General features: G+C 53.8%; 2 protein-coding genes across 17 annotated transcripts in view; both read right to left on the minus strand.

The window, feature by feature from the left end:
• Positions 1-4,835, minus strand: part of Kank2 (KN motif and ankyrin repeat domains 2) — a 29,329-nt gene extending 24,494 nt beyond the window's left edge. Inside the window, exons 1-4 of one of the 4 annotated variants that reach the window (XM_087560012.1) lie at positions 4,755-4,799; positions 3,323-3,467; positions 2,381-2,495; positions 798-2,018 (exon numbers count right to left, since the gene is read on the minus strand). In XM_087560012.1, coding sequence (XP_087416138.1) covers positions 798-2,018; positions 2,381-2,417 — 1,258 coding nt within the window. In that variant the 5' untranslated portion in view covers positions 2,418-2,495; positions 3,323-3,467; positions 4,755-4,799. 4 annotated transcript variants of the gene reach the window in all.
• A 1,538-nt stretch (positions 4,836-6,373) lies between these two features.
• Positions 6,374-20,997, minus strand: part of Dock6 (dedicator of cytokinesis 6) — a 52,120-nt gene continuing 37,496 nt past the window's right edge. For 7 of the 13 annotated variants that reach the window (XR_015626854.1, XR_015626853.1, XR_015626858.1 and 4 more), the window contains 14 exons: positions 20,749-20,883; positions 19,657-19,809; positions 19,240-19,398; positions 18,054-18,154; positions 16,645-16,837; positions 16,418-16,561; positions 10,979-11,110; positions 9,183-9,313; positions 9,005-9,094; positions 8,571-8,807; positions 7,920-8,063; positions 7,722-7,828; positions 7,359-7,520; positions 6,374-6,615 (listed from right to left, as the gene is read on the minus strand). Coding sequence is in view for 4 of the 13 variants with exons in the window: in XM_087563079.1 (XP_087419205.1) it covers positions 6,573-6,615; positions 7,359-7,520; positions 7,722-7,828; positions 7,920-8,063; positions 8,571-8,807; positions 9,005-9,094; positions 9,183-9,308; positions 10,875-10,889; positions 10,979-11,110; positions 16,418-16,561; positions 16,645-16,837; positions 18,054-18,154; positions 19,240-19,398; positions 19,657-19,809; positions 20,749-20,883 (1,941 nt within the window). In the remaining 9 variants the exon portion in view is untranslated. 13 annotated transcript variants of the gene reach the window in all.

Below are 20,997 nucleotides of genomic sequence, written 5' to 3' on the forward strand. Positions count from 1 at the left end.
GAAACCAACAGCCTTGGAGAACCTCCTCCAAACAACTCATGTTTACGGGATTTTTTTTTTTTTACACCCCAACACAACAAGGCAGTGTGCTAGATGTTCAGTTTCTCTGTGCACGCAGGCGTGAGTGTACATGCATAGGTGTGGATTGTGCAGACATGCATGCGTGTGCATGCATGAGCGTGAATGTGAATGTATGCATGTGTGTGCGCGTGTACCTGTGTACATGTGTGTGCGTGCACTGTGTCTGCATACGTGTTTAGTTCAGAGGTAAACAGATGGTGGTGTTCCTCAGGTATGTCCATCTTTTTATGGGGCTGGGGCACACGTGTGGCACAGCACACCTGTGGAGCTCAAAGGACAACTTGCAGGAGTGAGGTTTGCTTTCCTGCCATGTGGACTCCAGGGACAGAACAATGGAGGTCATCCGGCTCAGCGTCCCCACTGAGCCATCTCACTGGGCTGTCTTGTTGTCTCAGACAAGGTCTACCACAGGCTAGAACTCACCAAGTAACCCAATCTGGCCCCCATTATCTTCCTGCCTCCGTCTCCCCGTGATGGGATTGCAAGTAGGGATGAACCCACCTGGCATTTTTACACAGGGGCCTGAGATCAGAATTCAGGGTCTTGCATAGCAAGCACGTTACCAATTGGGCCACCTCCCCAGGCCCAAGACACCAAATTTCTCTGCCCAGTGCCTACAGCTCCGAGACCCATCCTGGAACCCTCTCACTCTGAGAGGCTCTGAAGGTTAGGATGAGGAGGGGGTCCTCCTGGGACTCCCCTGATTCGTCACTCACCTGCCATCCTGGCCGCACCAGTGCAATTCCGTTCTGTAATACTGATCTTCTTGGCTGTGTGCATGTTGCTGGTGGAAGCTGTGGGCAGGGGACACATGGTCTCCACCACCTCATGACTTCGGAACACAAGGGTGTTCTCCGCAGATGTGGCCAGGGCCTTCAGCCCTGCTCCATAGGGTTCCAGACTCTGAGCTCGCTGTGCAGGAGCCCCGGCTGCCGTGCTGGCTGCCACCTCCACTTCCCGGGGACCCTCCACAACTCGCACGGTGTCCACGCGGACCTGGGTGTCTGGTGGTGGCCAGGCTTGGGGCTGGAGGTCGACCTGCTGGGTCTGAGCCGCCCGCAGCTCCTGCAGCGCTTTTTTGAGCTGGGTCTCCAACACGGCCACTTTAGCTACCAGGGCAGCTTCACCATCTGGAATGCCCAAATCCCTTTCTCGAACCCAGGTGCCCACCGAGCGAGTCTCTAGCACAGCAGGGTCGTCGGGGGCCTCCGGAAGGTCCAGGCAGAGCTCGCTCCGGCTCCTTGTCCCTGAGGGGTGGCCTAGAAACTTCTGGCTCTTGAGCTGCACGGTGAGCTGTCTTTTTTCCTCCTGGAGCACCGACAGCTTGACCTGGAGCACGGGGATCAGCTTGACCTGCTCCTCCAGCTGGCGCAGCTTGCGCAGGGCTCCAGCCATCTGTTCGCGCACGTGGGCCAGGTGACCAGCGCTGGGTGCCACTGGGGTGGACAAGCCAGAGCTGCGAGGTGTGGGGGGCAGCAGGCCCACGCCTGCCAGGGAGCTGGTGGAGCCCGCAGCGCTGGGCGTCAGAGAGCCCAGGCCACCCGATGATGGGGCAGCCGCCTGGTCCTCCAGTCGGCGCCGCGCATCCAGCAGCGTGCGTTCCACGCGTGGGTTGGTGCCGCTGCGGGTCTCCAAGGCTCCGTACTGTGGGTAGAAGCCGCGGCCACAGTAGGAGTAGGCCGAGTGCCGGCTGTCCCCACTGGCGTCAGAGCACAGCGACTCTGTGGACGTCCACCAGGAGCCCGGGCCACGTGGCAGGGAGCCCAGGCGTGGCCGGCGCTGCACCGGCACCCTGCGCAGTGTGTGGCCCTTCTCAATGTCATCCACGTACTTAAGAAAGTCCAGGTCCAGGCGGTAGCCATAGGGCGTCTCCACCGAGTATGGCGGGTCTGGCTCCTTGTTGGGGAAGGCCGCTGAGGAGGCTTGGCCAGGGGTTCCTGGAGTTGGGGAAAGCCGAGGCCTTTAAATACTGCTGCTCCCTTTTCTGCCCAGCTGATAGCCCAGGGACACAAGTGGCATTTGCCAACGTTGGCGGCCCATCGGAGATCAAGAAAGCTTGTCTGCCCATACCAACCATCGATGCCAAGGACAAAGGTGTCCTTTTCTCACTCAGACCTCACATTAGTGCTGTCCCCTCCCTAAGACTGTCACGGTTAGAGCTGTCCTTCCCAGTCAAGCCACACAGTCTGAGCTGTTGCCCCACTTGAGGCCCTCATATTATGGCTGCCCCTCCAAACCCGCACCCAGATTGTCAGAGCGTCCTCCCCATTCAAACCCCCCCCCCCCAGCTGCCCCTGACCTGGGAATGGGGCGGGCACATGCAGGACCTGGGCCATCCTCTCTCTGCAGTTGCTCCTCAGATGTCACTCAGGGAACCGAGTCTCCCCAACAGCCTTCGGACAGCTGAGGCTAACCTGCAGAGGGGTGGGCAGTCTTCAGGGAAAAGGAAGGAGAAGCCACCCACCCTTCACAGATGGCCTGGTACCCCGTAGGTACGGGTCAGGCACCTCTCACATACTTGAGCACTCAAGCTCCCCTTCCTACCCCTGCCTGACTGTAGAAAGCCCCAGAACAAAGAAACCAAACCTCCCTGCGTGCACATCTGTCCAGCCCTGGACAGGCTCCAGCAGTTCCCACAGCCTTCACATGGCCCCCAGGGCAGGTGGCCCCACCCTTCCTGTGCCCCCTCCCCTTGGCCCAGCTTAGAAAGTGCACAGAGAGAGCAGGGTAAGAGGGGGGAGGGCTGGGGGTGCTAACAGGGACACAGGGGGGGTTGCAGGGCGGGGGGAGCGAGAGACAGAACATGGAGGTGGGACCCCTCAGCGACCTCAAAGCAGAGAGTCAGGCCAGGCCGGTGGAGGGTCCGCAAAGTGGTGAGGGTAAAAGTTCTGAGAAGCCTTCCTCTTTATGGAAACAATTTTCTCTAAAAATAAACAGTTTCACTGCCCAGCTACATAGAACTTCCTGCCCCCTCAGGATGTGTCTGGGTTTTGGTGGGGTACATAGGGATAGAGTAGGGTGGAAGACTATAAAGTCATAGAGGTGGCAGTAAAGCGGGGTGCCAACAGGCTGCAGGGGGGTTGTAATCAAGACTTCTGCAGGGCCCACTTCAGTCCTGGAGGTTAGCCAAGGTCAGTCCTTTCTGTTATCTGCCCTGCAGCCACTTTGCTGCAGTCACCTCCACCCATCTCACTCTCTAGAGTGAACCATTCTAAGCTGTGGGTGTTAGGGCAGTGGGTACCTGGGGGGATGGATTAGGTGGGACACCTGCTGGGCATCAAGGCAGGCTTAGGATGCTCCTTTCCCCTGCTTCAGTTCCCATCCATATCTCTGTCCCTCCAGTTTGTGTCTGTCCACGTCTCCGCTTGCTTTGCTGGCTTGAGCACCTGAAATGCAGTTCCCAGTTGTAGTTAAAATTGGCATCTGCCTGGAGTCTCAGTCCCTCCAAGGACAGGAAATATATTCTGTCCAAAATATATTTTGAGGACTTGAGACATAGAAAGAGGGAACAGAATTGGGGTAACTTGGGATAGGGGCACCAAGGTGGAATGAATAAACTGAATAATTATCACACTGTTTTATTTGGTTATTTGAGGCAGTCCCCTGTAGCCCAGGCTAGCCTCAAACTCACTATGTGGCTGGGGATGACTTTAAAATCTTATCCTCCTGCCTCTACTTTCCAAGTTCTGGCCTTGCTGGTGTCACCACCATACTCAGCTATATATTGTGGGTTGGAACCCCAGGCTTCACACCCCACGTTCTCCATCCCCAACCCTGCTTATGTTTTTGGGAAAAGATCTTGCAAGCTGAGTGTAGTGTCACATGCCTTTAATCCCAGCACTTGGGAAGCAGAGGCAGGCAGGTCTCTGTGACTTGAGCCTAAAACAGGGCAGATTCGCCCAAGGCGCCCCCAGACTCCACACATTTTATTCTCCAGACGCAGCGATTGAGGTCTAAGGGTCTGCAGTTATCTAAGCTCAGGCTGGTAACTCTGTGGCGGGAGTCGGAAGAGGAGGCCCCCCCTCTCCACAAGATCCCTGGATGAGAGAGGCGGAAGGAGGCTGTGAGAATCAACAGGTGGGAGTTTTCAGAGAAGGGCCACAGGGTCTCCCCAGAGTGCACCTCCCCACCAGCCTGGGTGAATCTGGGGGTTTTCCTGCCTCACTCTCTCCGCCCCCAAAGTTAGGGGTGAGGAGGACCCCGCCCCGGGCGGGGAGGGGCGGGGCCTGTGGGGTCCCAGTCTAATGGCAAACATCTGCTGATCCCCACACCCGCCCAGCAGCCAGGCCCAGCTCGGCCGGACGCCGGATGCCTTCCCGCCGTTGAGGGGCCTGGTCCGGCCACCGGGAGCTGCGAGAGCGGGGACTTGGGAAGGGAAGGGGACAGAGCTAGACGAAAGAGGCGGAGAAGAGGAAGCGAGGCAGGGAATGATAAAAGGAGAGTGGTGGGTTAGGGGCAAGGGAAGCAGGGCCCAGGTCAGGGCTGGGGAGGGGACAGGAGCGCGGGGACCCAGACGCTCCGGTTTGCAAAGTTTGGGCGCAGATGGTTAAGACTTGGCAGGGACCAGCTAAGAGAGAGTGAGCGAGCTCGCAGCCTAGGGTTGGAGGTGGGTTAGAAATCCCGATAGTCCCTCTAGAGAAGCCCAGACCCCAGGCCACCCCGATCCCACTCGCCTGGCGCGCTGCAGCCTCCGCCGTCCCAAGCGTCCTGCCCGCTCCGCCTCAGTCGCCCCAAGCCTGTGGAGCCAGCGCGGTAGCCACGCCCCCAGCAGAAAGCCACGCCCCTCCAGCCTCCCAGGCGCCTGGGCCGCAGGGGCTGGGGGCGAAGTTGAAGGGTGGTCGCAGGGGTGCACGCGCTTTCGCTGCGGCCTGAGCGCGTCCTAGGGTCTCAGTCGACTCCTGGCCACAAGCCCTCGGGGCAGGGTCCCGGCTTCTACAAGCCTGGTGCCCGCCCTTCGCAGCTGGGCGCTGCAGGGGGCGGAGCTGGCCGGGGCCCAGCTCCGGGGCGGTGCGGTGGCCAGGACTGGAGGTCACCCCTCCCCCGTTGGCCGCCGGCAGCTGGAAGTCTTCCAGCTGCAGGCCGGGTGCACCGTAGCGTGACCGCCGGCCCAAGCTCCGAGATTGCAGCCCATCCCTATCTCCTGAAATTGAAGCTGGGCCTCAGTTTCCCCATCAGCAGAATGGGGTCAATCACATGATCTACCTGATAAGTGTGTTCAGAAAATTCCCTTCATTCTACTCAAGAGCTGACACAAATCACAGGGCGTGGCTTATTGACTTTGCGGGGTTGGGGATGGACCCCAGGACTCTTCGAATGTTAGATAATCTCTGCTGCTACGCTACACCCTAGCCCAGAGGTGAACTTCTGTTTGCACAGGACTTTCTGAAGACACAATGGCTAGCACATCAAAGTCGTGGGGCCAGTAGTACTAGGAGGCCACCTTCTACTACAGCGATTCTGGACTAGGAGAGTCTGTCTCAAAACAAACAACAGTAAAAAAAAAAAAAAAAAGAAAGAAAAAGAGCTTCTTGGAATCTACTTAGCACAAGGCACTTGTGACTCAGTGGGTAAATTGCTTGGCTGTGTGAATCAGGACTTAAGTTCGAATTCCAGCATCTACATAAGAGTTGGGCCCAAAAGTTTACCTTGAAGCCCAATTCTGGGTGCTCTCTGGGGTTTACCGGCAGTGACCCTAGCTGGATCTATGAACTCCAGGTTCAAGGAGTCCTGTCTCAAAAAATAAGCGGATGACCAAGGAGAGGCTCATGGGATAAAGGAGCCGGCTGCCAGGCCTGAGGGTATGAGTTCAATCCCTGGGATCTACACAGTGGAAGGAGAGAACTGACTTCTGCAAACTGTCCTCTGACCTCCTCATGTGTGCCATGGCACTCATGCACCCACAGACATATAGATACAAATAAATAAATAAATGTAAGAAAAAATACAATACAAATGAGGTGAGGGGCCCAGCACACCCCTTTAATCTCTCCCTCACTTAGTAAGAAAAGGCCAAGAGGTGGATGGATCTTTGTGAGTTCAAGGCCAGGCTGATCTATAAGTAGAGTATAACGTAGAGACAGAAATATGCACTCATGCAAGCCCTCACCACAGGTGTACACACGTGACCAAAGGCACACACACACACACACACACACACACACACACACACACACACACAGCACTCTTTCCCATGGACATGTTACATTGTGTGTGTGTGTGTTCTCTTCTCCGACTGAATGAACATCAACACCCTAGGGCAGGAACCGTGTCAACTGTCAGCACACCACACAGGTTGTATATAAAACTCACTTTAAATTAAAAAACAAACAAATAAAAACAAAGCTTAGAAATCCATCAGTGCAGACAGACAGAGCCCAGCTCCAAGGACTTTGTGGTCACCCCATGGATGAGGGAGTAGGTTTGACTCCAGAAAGGCACAGGCAGCTGAGGTGTAGGTGCTGGTCTTCTGGGTGTGGCTTTTAGCTGTTTCATCAGAGATCAGTCTTCCGGAAACTTGATCTGTTGATGGAGTTCCTGGAGGCAGAAGGCCGGTTAGCAGGGCCGCGGGACCCCCAGCTCCAGTCTTCCCACTTCCTCATCTAGCAGCACACATCCCATCCAAGAAGAGTAGACTCTTTTTCTGTTCTCTCTCTCTCTCTCTCTCTCTCTCTCTCTCTTTCTCTCTCTCTTTGTGTGTGTGTGCGCGCGTGCGCGTGCGTGCGTGCACACACACAAATGTAGAGGTCAGAAGATAACTTAATAGAACTGGTTCTTTCCTTCTACCTGTGGTTTCAGGGGACTCAAACCCAGGTATTGGAGCTTGGTTGCAAGCACCTTTAGTCACTTGTATTACTTTCCACCCCCAGAAGATTCACAGTGTGCTAGAATCACGTCTATTTCATAGGTGTGGAAACTGAGTCTCAGATGGCCAGCTGAAAGCTGGGGACATGGCTCAGTGGCAGGGTACTAACCCCGTGTATAGCCTAGGAGTCTGTTTCTATCAGGAGTGGGTGGGGAGAGTAGACAGGATGGTTCAGTGGGTCAAGGTACTTGCTACCAAGCCTTGACCTGAGTTCAATCCCTGGGACCCACTTAGTGGAAGGGAACTGTGGCTGCAATCTGTCTTGTGATCTCCATGCACTGACCCGTACATGCCCCACCCCACTAAATCAAATACAATAACCGAAAACCAGGATAGATGAAATGTCGTGACCCAGTTCGGACACCACACACAGTGCACATGTATATGTGTGTGAGGCAGCCCCCACGGTGGGCACCTGAGGCTGGTGGAACTTGGTGCCAACAGCTGGGGCAGACGCTGCGTGAGCAGAGGCTGCAGTGCCTCCCGGAGGCGGCTGTAGTGGCGTTCCAGTTCCCGGTGGTACTCCTTCTGGTCTGGTCCAATCAGGGCCTTGTTCTTTCTTAGTGCATCCTCACACCTGAGGGGTGAAGAGGAGGCTACTGGAGACTGGCACTCAAGAGAGAGCAAGAAGAGGGGCCAGGGACTCCTTCAGGGTATACATGTGAAGGGTCTGGAGGCAATCACGCACAGACCCACAACAGGGGCGGTGAATTTAAACATGGAGTCAGGATGGGCACAGGAGAGAGTCAGGGTGGCAGGGTTATAAGAGCCAGTGTACTTTTTGCAGAAATCCTTGAAGCAGAGCCGTAGTTTGTTGTGATGTCGGAAGAGCTTGGGATCTTCTGGGATCTCTGACAAAAATACCTGGGCTACTTCCAAGGGACCCTACTGGGTGAGAAGATTCATGAGGGCAACTGGAGGCCCATGGTGGCCAGCATCCCCACCCCCGCCCCCGCCCCCGCAATGCCAGCCATGCCTGGTTTACAGTGGGTCCCACGGAGCCCTGCAGAACCATCTGCAGCATCTTGGCATCTGGAGGATCCTGCTCGGTGGCAAAGGCCAGCTCCCGTGTCTTCTTCTGCATGTCTTCAATGGCCACCTCCACTGGTGTCAGCACTGTCTGTGGGGGTCAGTGGGGTGTGTACTGTGAGTACTGCTGTCTGCATGTCTGGGTGCACATGCTGGGGCTTGCAACGTCCTATTCCAAGCCAGCCCAAAATAGCTGAAACTGTGGGGCCGGGAGGGTCCCAGGCTGTGAACAGTGCTGGGGGATTTGTGCTACCTGGTGGGTCTCGACCCAGTTGGGGTTTCTGGTCTGGTTCACTAGCTGTTTGCCCTTGAGCCTAGGGCCTCTACAGTTGAGATTTCCACACTTCTCCAGGCCTGGTGGTAGAGGTTTGCATCTGGAGCCTCAGCCTGGGGTCCTTTTATTTCCCAAGCCCATTCTGCTAAGTCCCTCTCTCTTTCTTCCTGCATCCAGAGTCCCTGCACTGTTTGTGAGGCTTCTTTGCCTTTTCCTCCCTGGAAAAGTCTCCCCCAGGACTGGACCTCGAGTCCCCCAATCATCTCCTCCCCTCCCTAGGCGTGAAGCCCTCCCCACTACTCTTGCCCAGGTCTGGGGTCCCACCTCCTCACGGTGGCACACTCGGATGCGTGTCTTGATGTAGGGAAAGGCATGCTCTGTGCTCAGCAGCGTCTTGCGTTTGTGCTGCTCTGCCAACTCTCCGTGCGCACGCCCATCCGGCGTGAAGGGTGTGCAGAAGAGGAAGGCCCGAAGCCCATAGTTTCGGTCAAAGTAGGTCACCCGGTCCTTGAGCTCATAAGTGTCAAAGTGCGGCTCCACGTATGTTATCTGGATGTAGGCCTAGAGTAACCGGGTCCATGCATGGGGCTGGAAGTGGGTGTCCACCCGACACCGCTCCAGCCAGAGGCCCAGGCCCTTCAGGTCTAAAGGCTTTGGACCTACAGGTCCAGATCTTTCCTGGAACTGGATATACAGGACCCTCCCGAGAATCAGGACCTGCCCCACCCTGCACACAGTGTCTGCACAGTGTTTCTCACCTTCTGTGGGTCCAGCTTGAGCTTATCTACCGGGTTGGAATCTTTGATGATCTCCACCACATCATCCCCGAACCGCTCCGTATAGAACTCCTAGAGACACAGGGTTGACTCGTGGTCGGTTAGGGCAGCCCCCACTGTACCCGCATGGCCTGTCCCACCTCCCAGTGCCAGGACGTGCCTCTAGCCGGTGTGAGATCTCTGCCAGCTTTGTGATCGACGGTTCCTTGTACACAAACTCTTGTTCATCCAGGTCACCAAATCGTGCACCATAGAAGCCCACTCGGAAGTACGTCCCAAACACACGCTGGGCTGAGAGAGGCCAGTGTGTTGGCAGGGAGGCATCTCTGCAGATGGCCTCTGCCCCAGACACACTCAGGGTGGGATACAGAGGGAAAGAAGATTGGGGTGGGGAATCCCAAGAACCTCAGGAGCCTGTCGGAGATCTCAGAGACAGTGAGACAGACGAACATGACAGGGGAACCCAGAGCCACCCACATGTTAGGTAAGCACTCCATGGCTAACACCTAACACCTAACACCCCAGCTCCTCTCTGCAAGGCATTAGCTTGGGGCCCTATGGCCGTGACAAGACCACAGCCACTTATTTTTTTACTTAAAAAATGTTTGCTTGTTTATTTATTTGAGATAGGATCTCTCTCCATAACCCTGGCTGACCTGGAACTCACTATGTAGACTAGGCTATCCTCCTGTCTCAGCCTCCGAACTCCGACAGTCTTCTGTCAGCATCCTTGCTTAACATAAACTTGAGTTTCTGTAGCGTCTGCTGACTCATCAGCAACGCTCCAATACCAAATTAGGGCGGAGTTGCTTGCTTGTACCTCGGTACCCATGACACCCAGGTCCAGCAGGTGCCCTGTGACTGAGCAGCCTCCTGTCCTGGGATGCTGGGCTCTAGTTCTTTTTCTTTTTTTTTTTTTTTTTTCAGAGCTGGGGACCGAACCCAGGGCCTTGTGCTTGCTAGGCAAGCGCTCTACCACTGAGCTAAATCCCCAACCCCTGGGCTCTAGTTCTAGAACATTCTCCTCTTTGCTAATAGCCCCATATATGGAAGGAAGACCTTTCACCCCTAGAAACCATCCCCCAAACCATGGGGAAGGAGGTGGGATCATTCCAAGTTCACTCACCAAGGCCGATCCAGATAGGGTGGGGCAGACGTGTGGCCAGACACAAGAACGGAGGGATGGTAGAGAGAGAGAGAGAGAGATGCAGTCATTGGAGAGGTCAGAGGTCAGAGGTCTGGGGTCAGAGGTACCCCCCTGGGTCCTGCTTATACCACCCTATGAGAATCATTCTATAGAGGGAGAGGGAGACCTAGGATGCAGGAGAGGCGGGGACCTACCCACTTGCCCCCACCCAGCCTGCCTAGGGCTCTAGGTTCCTGCCATCTTTGGCCAGAAAATTCTCCCTCAACTGAGAGATGCCTAAAAATAGAAAGGAGAAGGAGGGATTGGTGGGGAGCACCCTAAGAGATGAGGAGCAGTTGTCCCGGGCAGGCAGAGCCGGGAGTTGGAGAGACTGGGATGGAGAGAAAGTGAGGGAGCCCTAAGACAGTGACAGAAGAAAAGCATCAGACAGGGGGAGAGCTAGCCCCACTCCTCCCCCACCCCCAGCCCTGGTGGTGACTGAGCTAGTCCTACCCGAGGGAGGGAGGGGTGTCTCTGGAGAGCTCCCAGCTGGGTGACTCACAGTGCCCTTGAGATGGGGGGGACTTGGGGGAAGGGAGTAAGTAGGGGGCTGTGCGTCATCACCCACTGAGCGCAGGCCCCTGCGGAGGGGTGCCATGCCGTTCTGGCGCCCCCTAGTGTTTGTTGACCACCGTTCACCAGGAATCAGGATTCCCTCAGACTCACCTCCCAGCCAGAGCTCTGTGGGAAGAGGAGACAAGATTAGGGGAGCGGGGGTGGGGTGGGGGGCTGGAGAGCACCTATCCTGACCCAGCAGGGCCTAGGCCCACCTGGTGCATGATTTTGGTGAAGGCCTCCTGTAGCTTCCCATGCACTGCGGCCAGCTTCTTGTAGTCTCGGTGGGCTTCAAGGATGGGGATGAGGTTTTTGTAGACCTCGTTCACTGCTTCATACAGACCCCCCTGGGGAATAGGAGAAGTGAGTAAGGAGCCTCCAAACATTCTGTGCTACTCTGAACCGCAGGTTGCCCCTCCCCCCACCTCCCAATACCCTGACAACCCCTACCCCAGAAAGGACACGTCTTCTTTGTTAGGAACCCCACTGTGGCCTGCACACTTTCTCCCAAACATCTACCAAGGCCCAAGAGCTGTGGTTCTGCAGTAGCTCCTCCTAGGTGGGAAGAGAGGCCAGGTTTGTGGTGGTTAAGACTGTGGAAGAGGCTCCACCACTGAGCTACATCACCTCCCACACAGTTAGTTTTAAGAAAATAAAAAATAGGGCTGGAGAGAGACGGCTCACTGAATGCTCTTCCAGAGGTCCTGAGTTCAATTCCCAGCAACCACATGGTGGCTCACAACCATCTGTAATGAGATCTGATGCCCTCTTCTGCTGTGTCTGAAGACAGCTACAGTGTACGCATATATATAAAATAAATCTTAAAAAAAAAAAAGAAAAGAAAGAAAAAATAAAAAGCCAGGAGTGGAGAGGTGGCTCAGTGGTTAAGGGCACTGGCTTCTCTTGCAGAGGACCTGGGCTTGGTTCCTAGCACCCACATGGGGGCTCACAACTGTCTATAACTCCAGTTACGGGGAATCCAGTGCCCTCTTCTGACCTCCACAGGTACCAGGCACATAGATGGTCCCCACACATACATGGTAGCCACTCAAACACGTAAAGTAAAAATAAATCTTTTTTTTTTCTTTTTTTTTGCAGCTGGGGACTGAACCCAGGGCCTTGCGCTTGCTAGGTGAGCACTCTACCACTGAGCTAAATCCCCAACCCAAAAATAAATCATTTTTTAATTAAAAATATTTCAGCTGGGCTGTGGTGGCACACGCCTTTAATCCCAGTATTTGGGGAGGCAGAGGCAGGCGGACCTCTGAGTTTGAAGCCTGGCCTACAAAGGGAGTTCCAGGACAGACAGGGCTATGTAGAGAAATGTCTCCCAAACCCCCAACAACAGAAGGAAAGAAAGAAAGAAAGAAAGAAAGAAAGAAAGAAAGAAAGAAAGAAAGAGAGGAAGGAAGAAAGAAAGGAAGAAAGAAAGAAAGAAATAAGATAGATAGATAGATAGATAGATAGATAGATAGATAGATAGATAGATAGATAGATAGATAATCAATCGATCCAGGCCAACTTGGGTCATGTACTGAGACTGTCATAAGTAAGAGATGTTCAAGGGCACCGTGGTGGGCTGCTTAGGTTTGACACAAGCTAAGGTAATCTGAGAAGGAACTTTGGGTTGAGAAAATACCTCCTTAGGACATTTTTTTGTGATTCCCGACTGATGTAGGAAGCAGTGAGCTATGGTTTAGTCAACGTAGTAGCTCCCAGTTCCAGGTTCCTGCCTGAGGTCCCTCAGAGATAGGCTGTTCCCTGGAAATTTAAGGTAAAATAAACCCTTTCCACCCCAGGCTGTTTTTGGTCCTGGTGTTTATCATAGCAACAGAAAGGAAAGTAGGGCCTCAGAAAAAGGCACTTGCCACTAAGCCTGAGGACCTAAGTTCAATCCCAGGAATCCACATGGTAGGAGAGGACTGACTCCTGCAGGTTGTCCCCTGACCACACTGCACACACATGCATGTGCGCACACACAGGCACACACACCATACACACACACACAATACACACCATACACACACACACACCATACACACACACACCACACACACACACACCATACACACTCACCATACACACACACCATACACACCATACACACACACACCATACACACCATACACACACACACACCATACACACACATACATACCATACACACACACCATACACACACACACCACACACACACATAGCATATACACACCACACACACGCACAGCATACACACCACACACAATACACACACACCATACACACACACACCATACACACACACCACACACACACACACATAGCATATACACACCACACACACGCACAGCATACACACACACAGCATACACACCACACACAATACACACACACCATACACACACACACACACACACAATACACACATAGCATACACACACCACACACACACACCATACACACACACACACAATACACACATAGCATACACACACCACACACACACACACCATACACACACACACCATACACACAACACCATACACACACACACACACATACACACACACATACACACACAATACACACATAGCATACACACACCACACACACACCATACACACACACACCATACACACACACAATACACACATAGCATACACACACCACACACACACACCATACACACACACACACACAGCATACACACCACACACACACACCATACACACAACACCATACACATACACACACACATACACATACACGCCATACACATACACACACATACACACACACACACACACACACACACACACACACGTTTATAGAGTACTTTGGCAGCATGCATAAAACCCTGGGTTCTATCCAACCACTACACTGAGGAGGGGGAGGGGAGGAAGAAGAGGAAGAAGAGGGAGAGGAGGAGGAAGAGGAGGAGTCGTTTTAATCCCAGGAAGGAGGAAAGTGGTAACTGATTTTCCTGCTTCAGGCTTTTTTAGATTGAGAGACTGAGGAAGTGGCCTCTGGACAATGTGTTGCTGCATGTGGGCTAAAGCCTTCAGACTATGTATAGAACCCAGACTGATCCTGGCTTTGAACTCTGGACTGTGTGGGGGTGGGGGTGGGGCAATATTGTGTCTGTCCATGGAGCTTTATCGATTGGAACCAACATACAAGCCAGCGCCGGGTGTTGACAATGGGGGAGGCTGTGCATATTGGGGGAAGAGGATAAGCAGGCAAGTACCATGTCTGGTGGCCAAGTCTGCAAGCCCTGTGGTCTGGAGGACTGAGAGTTCAAGGCCATCCTCCACTGTATAGGGGGCCTGAGGAATGCCTGGGCTATTGTAAGCCTTTCTCGTAAAAATGAAAAGGGGGTAAAATGGGAGGAGATATACTCAAAGTGCATTATGGGTTGGCATGAAAACCTGGTACAAAAACTTGAAAAGCACCCCTCCCCAACAAAACACACGGCCAGATTTTATATTTCCCACTCAGTTTGACTGGGACCTGAAAATTGTACACAGCACAGCACAGCTCAGTGGGTAAGGATGCTCACCAAGCCTGATGACCTGAGTTTGATTCCCAGAGCCCACATGGTGAGGGGGTGGGGGACCAATTTGGGCATGTTGTCTCTGACTTTATAGTGAGCCAAGGCACACTGCATACCCCACCCCCACATAAATAAATACAAATTTTAAAAGGAAAGACAAATAAGTGTGTGCATCCATCCGTTACCCCACATGCTACCCCATGTGCTCTACTGCTAAGCGCTGTCCTGCCCCCGCCTCTGTGGGCAGTGCCAGTGTGCCCAGTTTCTGAAGGCTTTCAGCGGTGGTGTGGGAAGGCACCTGTGGGGCTCAGGGCCAAGAGCTGGGATCTGCAGGAAGCTGGAGCTTCTAAGATTTCATCAAGAAAGGGGATCTTCCCAGTCTTGTTAAGCATGGGCGTTGGGTTTGTTTGAGGCCTCAGATTTGATACTTTGTTTTTCTGTAGGATGGAGCCCCTCCAGGCAAGTGCTGGGTCACTGTGCTGCACTGCTTTGCCCTTCCGTTTGAGACAGGGTCTCATGTAGCCCAGGCTGGTCTCAAACTCACTACTCAGCCTCAGGATGACCTGGACTCCTGAGCCTTCCTCAACCTCCCAAGTGACTGGGATGTGGCTCTCATGCAGGCTATGTGGCACTGGGATGGGACCTGGAGCTGCCCCTGGCTAACCTGGTGCTCCACTGGGCTGACCCCAGCTCGTCTTAACTGGCCAAGACAGTATTCCCAGAAACAGTAACTGTCCAAGAAGGCCCAGGCAGTGAGGCCGGAGGCTGGCTTCATAGCTAGAGTAAGGCTGGAAAAAGCAAACAGAAACAAAACTCCCATCTTCTTTTATGTGCCCTTGAAAGTCCTACAACAGAAAGAAAGAAAAGAAAGAAAGAAAGAAAGAAAGAAAGAAAGAAAGAAAGAAAGAAAGAGAGGAAAGAACAGAGAAAGAAAGCACACACAGGCCCACTTGAGAGGGTTTATGAAGAGAAAGGCGACAGTAGTTCTGAGGCCACAATTCTCTGCTTTCCTCTCATTTTGAACAGGGTTGGTTCTGTGAGCCCAGGCTGACCTTGAACTTCTGATCCTCCTGCCTCTACCTCCTGAGTGTGGGCAGGAGAGGTGTGTACCACTGTGCCGGGTTCCTGAGGTACGAGGATGGAACCTAGGGCTTCATGCCTGCTAGGCCACTGCTCTCCCAGCTCAGCCACACCCCAGCTCTTTGGGGGGATTTATGTGTGTGTATGTGCATACAGAGAAGAAAAAACAAAACCTGGGGGCTTCAGCTCAACCGCAAGGGTATGTGGAGGCCAGAGGTTGGCCTCTGGTGTCTTCCTCTGCTGCACTCCACCTTATTTTCCGAAACAGGGTCCCTCACTGAGCCTAAAGCTTGCCATTTGAGGGAGACTAGCTGGCCAGCAAGCCCGCAGAATCCTCACTGGCTCCCAGTGCTTCCCCTGTCATGCGCGGCTTTTTCTGGGGACCCAAACTCATGCTTGACTGACAAGCATATTAGCAATTGAGCCATCTCCTAGCCCCACATTTTCAAGGCACCCGTAGGTTGACAGTTTCTGTCCTCTAGCCCACCCCATGGTGGTGCTGGACACTGAGCTCCATGTTAGGCGAGCATCCTGCATACCACTGCTGTTGAGCGAAAGCCCAGCTTTCAGTTTTTCTTCTCACTGTGTTTCTTTTCTTTCCTTCGAATGTCCTCCTTCCCTCTTTCTTTTGACAGTGTCTCCCAATAACCCAGAGTGGCCTAGAACTTGCTATGTAGTGGCGGAGTCGTGGAACTTCTTATCCTCCTGCCTCTACCTAGTGAGTGCTAGGATCATAGGTGTGCAACATCAAGCTTGGTTTATAGGGGCTGGGGACAGAACCCAGGGCATGCCAGCCCGGGCCAAGCACTAGCCCCGGCTCCAGCCCCCGCCCTGGCCCAGGGGAATTTTGTTCTGTTTGGGGGAGAAATGGCTCTGTAGTCCAGGCTGGCCACAGACTCCAATCCTACTGCCTCAGTGTCCCAAAAGGACTGCATGACTGCCTCTTACTCCCCACTCTGAATCCCTGGCCAGGAAAGTGTTTGGTGAGCTGTCTGTCAGTGCCACATTGTCCTAGCTTGTGTCCTGAAGCCCTGGGCCTCACCATGGTGAAGTAGGCGGCTGCCTGCTCCAGCAGCCCCACCAGACCCAGGTCCGTGAAGTTCTTCCCAGAGCAGAAGCCCTCCTCGTCAGGCGACAGGATGTCATCAGAGATGGCAGATTCCTCCAGCACGTTGGACGAGACATTCTGGGGAGCAGAGGAGGTGGCATCAGAGCCACCTTTCACCCAGACAGGCCTTCCTCTACCCCCCAGGCACCCTGAGTACTCACCTGGAAGGACACACAGCCCACAGGCAGGTGGCGACTGTCCTCGAGGAGGGCCAGGTATTCGGCCACCAGGGCAGCGGCATGGACCATGCATTGGGCAGCCTCTGCATGATTGCCCAGCTCCGCATGTTTGCTGGCCATGTTCTGCAGCCATGTCAACCGCAGGTCTGGAGAGCCTTGGTAGCCCCGGGCAATTCTGGGGTCCAGGACAGCAGGGGGGTGAGCACCTGTCTCTGCTTGTCCAGCCTCGACCCTCCCCTGCACCCATTTACCTGTCTGTCCATCTAACAAGCCCTAACATCTGTAGGCAAGTCTTTGGGGTGCTGTCCTAATTAATGACTGACAGCCCAGCCCACTCTGAGTGACGACCCCTCTGGGCAGGTGGTCTGGGCAAGCCAGTAAGCAGTGCTCCTCCTTGGCCACTGCTTCGGTTCCTGCCCTGACTTCCTTCCTCTGTGATTGGGACATAAGCACCACATAAACCATTTCTCCCCAAATCTCTTCATAGTGTCTGTAACAGCAGTAGAAAGCCGCTTGGTACTGTACACCTTTAATCCCAGCACTCGGGAGGCAGAGGCAGGCTGATCTCTGAGTTCAAGGCTAACCTGGTCTACAGAGTGAGCTCCAGGATAGCCAAAGCTACACTGAGAAACCCCATCTACAAGATTAAAAACAAAACAAACAAGTGAACAAACAGAAAAACAAACTGGAACCCTGCCCCCAACTCCCGATGTAGCCAAGAATGACCTTAAACCTCTCCTCCTCCTGCTCCCACCGCCCAAGTGCTGGGATGGCCAGCACTCACCAGGGCTTCTCAGCACTGTTAGAGATGAACTGTTACAGATGGACAGCTGCGTCAGAGTCATGGGCACTACTCATTTCCCTATTTTCTTCACTTCCACTCACTGTGGGACTGTCTCTTCCTGCCTCCTAGCCTCCTCACCATGAGCTGAGTGGCTTCTGTGGACCACAAGCTCCTGCAGCAGTGTGGAGCCCACTCACAGGCCCAAAGCAGCTACAGGCCAACTGCTATAGATCAAAACCTCCAGGACCATGAGCTTAAATGTCCCACTCCCTCCCCCCCGCCCCCTCTCTCTGGTCCTGTTTTACACTTGTTTTATCTCCCGTGTATGTAGAACATATGTGTGGAGAGGAGGGCACGTATGTGCTGTTATAGTGCATGTATGGAGGTGTGAAGACAACCTGAAGGGCCTCAGCCTTGGTGGCAGGCCTGGATCTTTACTGAGCCAACTTCCTGGACCAAGCTTTTCTCCTTAGAAGTTGATTGCCCTGGGCGTGCGCTCTAGTGCTGGAGCACCGACGTGCATGTGCATCGCTGTCTGTTCTCCGTGCCCCTCAGCCTCTGCGCTCGCCCGCTCTCCCGCCTGCCTCGGCCTGGCTCTGGCCCTCACCTGTACATGAGGTCCATGAGCATCTCGGGGTCCTCCTGGTGCTCCTTCATCTTCACAGTGTCTGTCAGGATCATGTGCAGGTTGAACATGAGGTCCTGAACCTACAGGACAGGGATGCCCAGGGTCAGCAAGGGCAGCGGGGTCAGGGCTGGATGGGGGAGAGGGCCTGGGGAGACGGTTCAGTGGGCAAAGTGCTTCCTGTGCCAGCCTAATGACCTGCGTTTGATCCCTAGCCCCCAAGCAAAAAGCCAAGCGTGGCGAGGCTTGGCTACAATCCTAGTGTTGGGGGCGGGGAAGGCGGGGAGGTTACCATTGGGCAGACACACTAGCTGTGCCTGTGAGCTCCAGGTCCAGTAGGACTGCACATGCTTTAACCACAGCACCCAGGAAGATGAAAGCCCATCTGTGTGAGTTTGAGGATAGCCTGGTCTATACAGTAAGATTCAAGACAGCCAGACTGCCAGAGGTACATAGAAGGACTCATCTGAAAAAAACAAGCCCCACTGCCACAACAAAAAAGGTGGCAAGAGACCAAGGAAGACACCAGTTGACCTCTGCCCTCCACATGCATGTGCATACAAGTACACATGCATAGGCACAGTGACTGTGTTGCCGGGAGAGCAACAGGCTGGGTGTACACACAAGTACTCCATGCAGTACCAACTCTGGGGAGGATCACTGCCACAGAATGAGTTCCAGGTCAGCCTTGGCTAAGATTGAGACGTCCACAAGAAGACAAAGAAGTTGGAGGGATGGAGATTCCAGTTACTCAGAACATGGAAGACAGGGGCAGAAGAGTCACAGGTTCAAGGCCACCCTCAGCTACATAATGGGATCTAGGCCTCCTTGATTTGGGGGTCATGGGGAGAGAAGGGGAGGGAGGAAACTTATCTCAAACACACACACACACACACACACACACACACACACACACACACACACACACACACACACACACACACACAAAGGCTTGTCTTGGTGGATCATCCATAGAATCCCAGCACTCAGGTAACAGAGGCAGGAGGATTGCTGTCAGTCTGTGGCCAACCTGGGCTACAGCGTGAGACCTTGCCCCATAATACCAGTTTTAAATACAAATGCCAATAAATAGAATAAACAGACAAACAAAAGGACACAAGGCGAGCCACACACTGTCCACAGCGGGGGAGGCCACCATTGGCATCACCTGCTCAGCGAAGGTGCTGTCCCTCAGCCCTAGGTCCTCCTCTGCGTAGGTCAGGATGGTTTTGAGGGATCTTCTCAAATGCTCTTCGCTAAAGTTCTGAGTTGTCCCCACAAGAGATGACAGGGACATGGTCACCAGCATCTTCACACGGGCAAAGTTCTGATGGAACAGGGAGGTAGCGTTGCCCTGAGAGCCTCAGGGCCCAGGCTCACCCCAGGATTCTTTAGACCTGCTGACCTCTCGGCTGCCATAAGTGGCTACCTCTGCCCGTCCACGCTCCCCACATTTGGATCCCTTCTCCTGGCCTGTGACACTGGGTGATACATGCTGATCATCCCTCCATCCTGTGGCAATGCTCCACCCTGCCCCCGAAACTGGAGCCCTGGATGGGCTTTGTGGGGACAGTGCCCCCCATACATGGCCAATTTCGAAGTTCTGGCGCATAAGCAGGTAGAGCGAGGCGCTGGCGTGCGTGCGGATGGTGCTGATGCGGCTGCCACAGTGTCGCAGAAGCCTCAGGCAGAGGTCGGCACAAAGCTCCGTGTCTTCCTCGAAAAGCAGCTCTGGAAACTGTCCCCAGGACCCAGAAAGATGCTGTTCAGTCCTCCTAAATGGGAGGGTCTAGCAGCTCCCAGATGGAGCCCGGGCAGGGCAGGCTGCCACACTTTTGGCCAATGGTAAGATTTGGGTTTAGGCCCTTGCTTTGACCCTGTCAAGTGACTTGGCCATTTTGACCTATGGTCTATAGTTTCATTTTAATTAATTATTTGTATGTGTGTGTGTGTGTGTGTGTGTGTGTGTGTGTGTGTGTGTGTGTGTGAGAGAGAGAGAGAGAGAGAGAGAGAGAGAGAGAGAGAGGGAGAGAATGAGAATATGTGGTGTATGGGTGTATGTCATGTGCATGTAACAGCCAGGAGGTGACACTGGGTGACTTCCTCCAGAGTTCTCCCCTTGTGCTTGTATGCCACCACCTGTCTGTGGAGGTCAGAGGACAACTTTTGAGAATAAGTTCTCTTCTACTGTGGCTGCCAGGTCTCAGGTTGTCAGACTTGCATGCCTTTACCTGCCGTGCGACCTTGCTGGCCCATCTCATCCTGTTTTTTGAGATGGTCTTTTATGTAGTTTAGGCTGATGTTTACACCCCATGTAGAGCCAAGACTGTCCCTGAACTCCTGGTTCTACCTCCCAAAGCCAGGTCACTGTTTATATTTTTGCAAGAGTTTTCTTTTTTTCTTTTTGGTTGTTCTTATTTCGCAACAGTATCCTAGGCAGTCTGGGCTGGCCTTACACTTGCTATGTACAAGGAAGTCCTGAAACTTCAGGTCCTCTTGCCTCCACTTCCCAAGTGCTGCAGTGACAGGTGTGAGCCACCATGCCATGCTCACATCTCAGCTCAGAACTGCAGCTGTGGTGCCCTTGTGTCATGACCCTGTCCAGCACATAGTAGGTGCTCAATAAATGAGCTACCGTCATCTCTGTGAACCATGGCTGTAGTTTAGGAGTGCTCACCTTGGAGACCAGTGCCCGCTGGGTGGCCAGGCCGTGCTGTAGGAAGAGGGCACTCTGGGCGCTCCCAAGACTGTAGAGGACAACTTTCAGCACGGCACCCAGGATGCTCTCACGGGCCTCTGACAGCATCACTGTCTTCATGTGTTAGAAATTCATGCATTAAGAGACTATGGATGGAATGGGGTCTGAGAAGCTGGGGGATTATGGGGTCAGAGATCCTAGGCCTCCATGAGGAAGTGGGAGGGAGGT

This window comes from Rattus norvegicus, chromosome 8 (assembly GCF_021556685.1).
Source record: "Rattus norvegicus strain SHRSP/BbbUtx chromosome 8, alternate assembly SHRSP_T2T, whole genome shotgun sequence".
NCBI classification, from domain to species: domain Eukaryota; kingdom Metazoa; phylum Chordata; class Mammalia; order Rodentia; family Muridae; genus Rattus; species Rattus norvegicus.